Genomic DNA, 8253 nt, shown 5'->3' with positions numbered 1-8253 from the left:
GCTGCCCTGCCACCTGTCTTCCCCAGAGCCTGGAGCTGTGAGCATCTGGCCCCGGCTCTTATTGCAGCCTGAAATAAGGCTGTGACCAGGACAGTCCAAGAATGATGCTGCCAGCTGAAGCCAGAGCTGGCCTGGGAACTCGCTCTGCTCATTGGCCGCTGACCGCGGACAGCGCAGCCACGGACGCTGGCCAGGCACCTTCCAGCCTCCCCGCGGAGGGCTAGCCTGGAGGGGCCGGCGCTCCTCCCTGCCCACCGCAGGCCCCTCTCTCAGGTAGCGGGCTCTGAGGTGGCTCGGAGCTGTGGGGAGCGGGTGGGGGGAGGCTGGTGATTGCGGGGGCGCTAGGCCTCCGGAGGCCTGCATCCTGGATTGTGGGGAGAAGCCTGGGGAGGGCGGCTGGGACTGAAGGTGGGGGCTGGGGCTGGCTGTGCCCGGGGCCTCGGACTTGAGGATCTCAGCCACTCGGGGAGCAGCTGCCTGTCTGTAAAGCCGGGCACCTAACCTAGCATCGGCGAATTTGAGTACATTCTCATGATCCTCGCCACAAATGCACGCAGACTTGTGCATGTGTGTGCTCACGTAGCTTTAGGGTTTGAACCCATCGACCCACCCAACCGCCTTAAGTTATAGCGGGGAAACTGAGGCATGGGGCTGTGAAAAGCTCCTTGTTCATACTTGCAGAGAAAGGCAAAGGCCCCCCCTTGGACTCAGGCCCCTCCCACTGACGGGGGGCCCCGTGTGGGTGTGGGGAACAGGTGGACAGACGCTTTCCTGGAGGAGGGAATATGGCAAAAGCTAGACGCAGAGGAGAGGCGTGCCGGGCGCGTGCACAGCCAGGTAGCTCAAAGACCCCGCCTCTTCTTCTGATGCAAGTTAAGGAAAGGTGGCTGGCGGGGGTTCCCTGGGTCCGATTTTACCTGTAAGTCTTCACCCAAAATGGATGGATAGTGTCATGAGATGGGACAGGGAATGGAGGAAAAGGAAGACCACTGAAGGGGCCAGGGAGAAGAGATCACCAAGGAAGCTAGCCCAGGCTGGGGATGCAGGAGGACAGGTGGCGGTCTCAGCCATGTTGGTCCAGCCTCAGGGCCAAGAACTGGGAGCAGGAGGGACGCAGGAGGGACGCGAGAGCGCTCAGGCCCCGCGCCGCGCACAATCCCTCTGCCAACCGCTTTCCATCTCCACTCGAGCTGTGCTGGGTGTACAGACGACCGTCGTGCCTGAGAAGACCCCCACCTCCCTGACACCTTCCCCCGCCCACCCCCGCCCGTGCCCCAGAGACCAGCTCCGGAGCAACCCGGGCCTCCGTGTCCTCTCTGTGTCAGAGGCTCTGGAGCTCAAGTGGCTTCGCTTGCGAGGGTGGCGCTGGTCCAGGCAGCTCAGGGCCGGGGCTGGGTGGGGCAGGGACCTGAGGGAGACTGGGGAGGGAGAGGTTCAGGAGGAAGGGAGGCTTGTGGGGCCCTTGGTGAGAGCCTTTTCCACAGGATGATCTCCAAGGAGCAAAAGCAGCCGACCACAGCTGTCATGGGGAGCCTCGCTGGGCCAGGTACGTGGGGGCGGCGCTTGGCCTTTGACAGTCTCTTCTCCTGGTCCCAGGTTAAAGCAGTCAAGCCCGGTTCCCTTGGGACGGGCCAGCCGGTGACATCCAGCGCCTCCAGGGGGCGGGGGCGGGGAGTCTGAGGAGCCTGCTGCCTGCCTTGGTGCTTTCTGAGGCTTTGGGGGCACCTGTCCTCCAAAGACCAGGAGCTGACCTTGAGGCCCCCAGGCGTGGTCCTGGCCCCAAGACCACCTGGGCCCTGGCCCCGGGGAGGGCCTCCTGGAGGCCGTTAGCAGAGCACTGGGGGCTCCAGTCCCAGGCCCAGCCCCAGCCGTGCCCGTAAGCTGTGCACAGGACAGATACATACGCCGCCACCCTGCCCCACAGCTAGAGGCCCGGATGAGGGAGAGTGAGGAGGAAGGCAGGGGCGGCTGCTCAGCCAGACCCACTGTTCCACTTAAAGTCAGGCATGTGTAACGAATACTTCATCCACTACATCCACTACATCCACTTCATTCACTACATGTGTGAGTTCGGGGCTGGGAATATGGCCTAGAGGTAGAATGCTCGCCTTGTATCCATGAAGCTCTTGGTTCGATTCCACATATATAGAAAGAGCCAGAAGTGGCACTGTGGCAGAGCGTGAGCCTTGAGCTCTAAAGCCTAGGGTCAGCACTTAGGCCTGAAGTGCAAGCCCCGGGACTGGCACCCAAAACAAAACGAAACAAAACATTCAGAGATTCCCAGGATGACGGGGCGCTCAGTTGGGAGGGGTGGGAGGGGCATTCTCCCACGCGCCTTGCGATGAAGGGGTGAGTGTCTTCAGGGGAGTGGGGTCCCCTGATGAGCGACCTCTCTGGCCTGTCTGTAGTCCCTTCGCTGGACCTGGGGAAGAAGCTGAGCGTACCCCAAGACCTGATGTTAGAGGAGCTCTCGCTGCGTAACAACCGGGGGTCCCTCCTGTTTCAGAAGAGGCATCGCCGTGTGCAAAGGTTCACTTTTGAGTTTGAAGCCAGCCAGCCGGGGGTGAGTAAGCCTCCATTGTATGTACTCAGGGGGAAACTGAGGCCAAGAGAGACAGTGGTTAGCTTGAAGCCAAACACTGAGCCCGGCTGAGGACCTCCAAGAGCCCCTCATTTTCCAACTGGGGAGACTGTGGTGCGCCCATCAGACTGAGCCCCAGCACCATGCGCTGTCTGAGGAGGAGTCTCCCTGCGGAGACCTTCCCAGGCCCGAAGCGGAGAGCGGATCAGGGCGGGCTCCCCCCAAGCCCGCTGCGGATCAGGGCGGGGCTCCCCCCAAGCTTGCTGCAGATCAGGGCGGGGCTCCCCCCAAGCTTGCTGCAGATCAGGGCGGGGCTCCCCCCAAGCTTGCTGCAGATCAGGGCGGAGCTCCCCCCAAGCCGCAGATCAGGGCGGGGCTCCCCCCAAGCTTGCTGCAGATCAGGGCGGGGCTCCCCCCAAGCTTGCTGCAGATCAGGGCGGGGCTCCCCCCAAGCTTGCTGCAGATCAGGGCGGGGCTCCCCCCAAGCTTGCTGCAGATCAGGGCGGGGCTCCCCCCAAGCTTGCTGCGGATCAGGGCGGGGCTCCCCCCAAGCTTGCTGCAGATCAGGGCGGAGCTCCCCCCAAGCCGCAGATCAGGGCGGGGCTCCTCCCAAGCTTGCTGCAGATCAGGGCGGGGCTCCCCCCAAGCTTGCTGCAGATCAGGGCGGGGCTCCCCCCAAGCTTGCTGCAGATCAGGGCGGGGCTCCCCCCAAGCTTGCTGCAGATCAGGGCGGGGCTCCCCCCAAGCTTGCTGCGGATCAGGGCGGGGCTCCCACCAAGCGCGGAGTCGCACTTCCAGCCGCCAGGACCTGGGGGGGGGGGGGGGAGGAACCCCACCCTTCATGGGAGATGGATTGTCCGTCCTTCCCCTCTTCTTCTCCCTTTCACTGTGTGATGGCGAGGGGGTGCAGAGGGAGCCTGGCCGCGTGTCCTAACGAGTCCCTGTGCCTCCTGTGCCCCACAGACGGAGGCCAGAAGCCCCCGGGGAGAGGTGACGGGGGCCGCCGCGCCGGGGACGGTGAGCGCGGAGGGGCGGGCGGAGAGGAGGGGCGGGGTGGGGGGAGAAGGGGCGGGGAGTGGAGGGGCGGGGTGGGGAGGGGGCGGGGATCCCGGAGGGCGGGGACGCTGGGGGGGGGCGGCAGAGGGGGGGCGGGCGGGCCCTCCGTCCTGAGCGTCCGGGCCCCGGGCTCAGGTTGCCAGTGGCCCCCAGGGGCAGCACCTGCGCGCTTCCCCCCGCGGCCTCGAGGACGCCGGAGCCGCCGCCGCCGCCGCCGCCGCCCAGCCCGAGCGCGCCCGCAGCCCCAGCGCCCTGGCTCCCGGTGAGCGGCCGCCCGGGGCCCGGGACCCCGCGGGGGAGGGCGGGGCGCGGGTGGGCCGGGCCGCACACGCGCACGCCCAGTGCCGGCCGCGCGCCTGAGTCGCACTCCGGACTCGGGGTCCCGGGCTCCGATCCTGTGTCCGGGGCGTGGCACCCCGCCGCCCCGAACGCGAGCCTCGGGTCCCGGGCGGAGAGCCCCGGCGACCCCCTCTGCCCGCCGCCCTCCGCCCGCAGGCTACGCGGAGCCGCTCCAGGCCGTCCCGCCGGAAAAGTTCAACCACACCTCCATCCCCAAGGGCTACCGCTGCCCCTGGCAGGAGCTGGCCCGCCCCCGCGAGCTCCGCGGCGACCTCACGCCCCGCGTCCCCGACCTCCGCAATTTCAACCGGTAACGCGGGGCGGGGCGGGGCGGTAGGGCGGGGCCGAGCGGGTGGGCTGGGCGGAGGGGCGGAGCTGAGCGGGCGGAGGGGCGGGACCAAGAGGGAGGGGCGGAGCTGGGCGGGAGGGCGGGGCCGAGAGGGCGGGGCGGAGCTTGGGGTGGGGCAGAGCTGGGAGTAGGGCGGGGCGGAGGGTCATGAAGAGTGGGGAGGGGCGGAGCTGAGAGGGCGGGCTGAAGGGAGGGGCGGAGCTGAGGGGCGGGGCGGAGGGGTGGGGCGGAGCTGAGAGGTTGGGCGGAACGGAGGGGCGGAGCTGAGAGGGCTGGGCTGAAGGGAGGGGCGGAGCTGAGAGAGTCGGGCGGAGGGGTGGGGCTGGACGGGCAGGCCAGAGGCGGAGCTGCGAGGGCAGGGCGGGGCTAGGAGGGCGGGGCGGAGCTGAGCGGGCGGGACGAGGCTGGGAGGAGCTCAGTGGGCTGGGCGGATTGGCGGGGATTGGCGGAGCTGAGCCGGTGGGGCGGGGCTAGGAGGGCGGGGCGGAGCTGAGCGGGCGGGACGAGGCTGGGAGGAGCTCAGCGGACTGGGGGCGGATTGGCGGGGATTGGCGGAGCTGAGCCGGTGGGGCGGGGCTAGGAGGGCGGGGCGGAGCTGAGCGGGCGGGACGAGGCTGGGAGGAGCTCAGTGGGCTGGGCGGATTGGCGGGGATTGGCGGAGCTGAGCCGGTGGGGCGGGGCTAGGAGGGCGGGGCGGAGCTGAGCGGGCGGGACGAGGCTGGGAGGAGCTCAGTGGGCTGGGCGGATTGGCGGGGATTGGCGGAGCTGAGCCGGTGGGGCGGGGCTAGGAGGGCGGGGCGGAGCTGAGCGGGAGGGACGAGGCTGGGAGGAGCTCAGTGGGCTGGGCGGATTGGCGGGGATTGGCGGAGCTGAGCCGGTGGGGCGGGGCGGGGAGCGGGCGGAGCTGAGCGGGGCGGAGCCGGGCCGAGCGGGCAGCGCCCCCACCCAGCAGCCACACCTCACAGCTTTTGCAGGGTCTTTCTGGGCGTGGCTGGCGCCGGGCACAGCCCCTCGCAGGTGCCGCCCCGGCCTGGGCGGAGCGAAGGGTGATCGCGCCACACCTCCCGTGGCCCGTTTCCCGAGGGTTCTGCAAATGAAGAGGCCGGGCGTGCGAGCGACCCACCGGGAGCCACGAGCGACCCACCCGGAGCCACGCGCCCGCCTGCGGGAGCAGGGCTGCAGGCCACCGTGCCATCCCCACCGATGTTGGGGGGGGGGGTGGATCCCTACTCTCGCGGTCCCGGCCCACCGGCCTCTCCTTCCTGTCACCAGTGGGGTGAAAGAAGCCTAAAAGGCAACGCCGAGGCTGCCCAGGGCGGGGAGCAGGGCCAGAGGGCCACTGAGGACGGATTGGCACTGGCTTGGCGCTGTGGTCTCAATGTGGGGGTGAGATGCAGACCCCAGGGCTGGCTGTGTGGGTGTCAGTCCTGGGGCTTGAACTCAGGGCCTGGGCACTGTTCCTGGCTTCCTTTTGCTCAAGGCTAGCACTCTGCCGCTAAGCCCCGTTCCCAGCCCTAGAGCATTGTTTTGAAGCTTTCTAGAGAGAAGCTTTTTTTTTGCCTAGGACCAGCCAGTTCTGACTCTGGAGACCCCTCCTGTTCCATGCACTCAAGGGGAGACTTAGGAAAGGCAGAGTGGAGCAACATGTCAACCATCATACAAACCTTTGCTGTATCAAAGGGGAAACTAAGGCCACATGCCATTGCCTGCATAGCAGTACTTTGCCATTTCTCTTCTGTTGTTCTTTTTCCTCAGGACTCCCGTGCCATTTGGAGGAGCCCTGGACGGGGAGACCTTTCACAGGGAAGGCACCCCCTTTGTCCCAGAGCCCTTTAGTGGCTTGGAACTCCTGCGCCTCAGACCCAACTTCAACAGGGTGGCTCAGGGCTGGGTCCGCAAGCTCCCAGAGTCTGAGGAGCTGTAGACGCAGCCTGTAACCTCTTTCTCAGCCTCAGAACTCCTGGAACATCAGATGCCAAGACTTACGGACTGCATTTACAGTCTATGAAGAGCCTGCACACACAACTGTTGTTGCAAATGTCTCAAAGGTCACAGAGCTCAGTAGTTTCCAAATGCAGATGTGTTTCAAGGTCAGCTGAGGACAGTGGTCCTCACACAGACTTGCAGTGCCAAGAATCTCTACTAGTAACTCGTCCCGCCAGGTGATCGAAGTGCCCACAGTTTGCCTTTAGGAATCCACACCCACGTGTCTGTCCCCCTGTTGCAGCCGCTGACACCCCCATGGCGGCCGCTGACTCGCAGCCCAGCTCCCTGTGACCATCTCTGATGGGGAGCCTTGCCTCTCACTGATGCCGTTGGCTCCAGCAGTCATCTTGGGATGTGCCACACATGGCCAGGCTCGGGTCTTGAGGAGGAAAAGATAGAGGGGAAGAGAGATGTATGGAGTGATGAGTGGCTTTCATTTCCCCTGGAGCACACGAATTGACAACTGAGGCACGAAGCGTCACTGATCAGAGCAAGGTCTCCCACCCTGGCCCTGAGGTATGATTCCAGAAACTTCTCCTACAATTGGAGTGGGATGTTGGAGGGGATGAGAATCCACTGAGGAAACAGGAGTGTGATGGGAAGAGTGTCCTGGCAAGCAGGTAAATCAGCACGTGCAGAACTGAGTCCAGAGGAGAAGGGGGGCGCAGGGGGGGGCTTTACTGATGGCCGCACTGGTTGCTGTGTGGCGCACAGGCTGAGAGGAGCAAGGCTGGAGGCCGCAAGCCTTCAAGGATGATGCCTGGAATAGGGGTGGCCCAGGGGGGTAAACGCCAGGGGGCACCGCCAGGCACTTTACAGGACAGAAGCCAAGTGGGATATTATGAGGCTTCCTTGTTACCCTCTAGCTCGAGCAGGCCCCTCGGCTCCAGTGACGGTGGGGTTGTTGGTTCTGGTGGTGGTGGTGGTGGATAATGGTGGTGGGGCTCTAGCTTCTTACCTCAGGGCTTGGGATGGCAGAGCTGCAAGCTTGAGCTCAGAGGCTGGGCTCCGTCCCTGAGCTTTTTCGCTCAAGGCTAGTGCTCTACCAAGTGGGCCACAGCGCCACTTCTGCTTTGCTGGGGGTTAAGTGGACACAAGAGTTTTATGGCCTCTCCTGCCCGGGCTGGCTTCAAACTGTGATCCTCAGATCTTAGCCTCCTGAGTAGTTAGGATTATAGGCGTGAGGCACTGGAGCCCAGCTGGCAGAGCTCCTTCATATAGCCAAGCCTGATACTCGGCACAGGTGAAAGGTATTGTCCTCCTTTTACAGATGAGTTTCCACAGGCCCCAAAGAGAAAACAGACTTGCCCAAGAGTTGAAGTCAGGGAGGCCCTGGGAAGCTAAGCCTGGCCGTTCCCTCACCGTGGTGCCATGCCTTGGGAGTTAATGGAGCCTGGAGCATCCCGTTGGGTGGAACGGGATCAGGTGTGGCACTGTGAGACCTGTGAGCTCGGGCACGTCCTCTCACGTGCCTGCGGGGAGGGTGGGCATTGGAGTTCTTTTACGAAGAAGGAGCGTAGTTGGAAATCCATGATCGAGTAGCAGATGCAGCTAGAGAAGCGGGCTGTGCGGCAGCGCCAGGCGCCTGACAAGCGTCTCCAGGCCCGAGGCCCCCCGTGGAGTCACCTGCCCTGCGCGCTGGAGTTTCCACTGCCCCTCCAGGTCGCAAGCGGACAGCAGCTCGAGTTGTGTTTTTGTTTGTAACTGGTGGTTCAGGGCCTTGTTTGCTAGGCAGTACTTTATTGTTGACTCTAGCCCATGGTGACTTAGAACTGCTGACATTTGATGTGTTCTCATGGATTTGGGGATGTGGTTTAAAGCTGGAGTCTGTGAGCTGGACGACCATGCCCCGAAACGTCTGCAAGGCAGAAGAGGACTTGGGTCACCTGGGTCGGTCCTGCAGAGCTCTGCAGCTGCCAGCACAGGGTAAATACGGGAGCCT

The 8253-nt window shown here is 64.7% G+C and overlaps 1 protein-coding gene across 2 annotated transcripts; it reads left to right on the top strand.

Annotated features, from left to right (window-relative positions):
* Positions 1-7094, top strand: Myoz3 (myozenin 3). Of its 2 annotated transcripts, XM_048331230.1 has the most exons (7): positions 1-273; positions 1485-1546; positions 2409-2563; positions 3545-3598; positions 3773-3899; positions 4133-4286; positions 6081-7094. In XM_048331230.1, the coding sequence occupies exons 2-7, from the start codon at positions 1486-1488 to the stop codon at positions 6247-6249; spliced, it is 720 nt and encodes a 239-aa protein (XP_048187187.1). In that variant the 5' UTR covers positions 1-273; position 1485; the 3' UTR covers positions 6250-7094. The 2 variants fall into 2 exon arrangements, with proteins under 2 accessions (XP_048187187.1, XP_048187189.1); XM_048331232.1 differs by lacking the exon at positions 3773-3899 and having other exon boundaries at positions 6081-7092.
* Positions 7095-8253: the final 1159 nt, after the last annotated feature.

The sequence above is a fragment of the Perognathus longimembris genome, chromosome 22 (genome assembly GCF_023159225.1).
Source record: "Perognathus longimembris pacificus isolate PPM17 chromosome 22, ASM2315922v1, whole genome shotgun sequence".
Taxonomy (NCBI): Eukaryota; Metazoa; Chordata; class Mammalia; order Rodentia; family Heteromyidae; genus Perognathus; species Perognathus longimembris.
The sequence above is the reverse complement of the archived record's forward strand: the minus strand, read 5'-3'. Positions and strand labels throughout refer to the sequence as shown.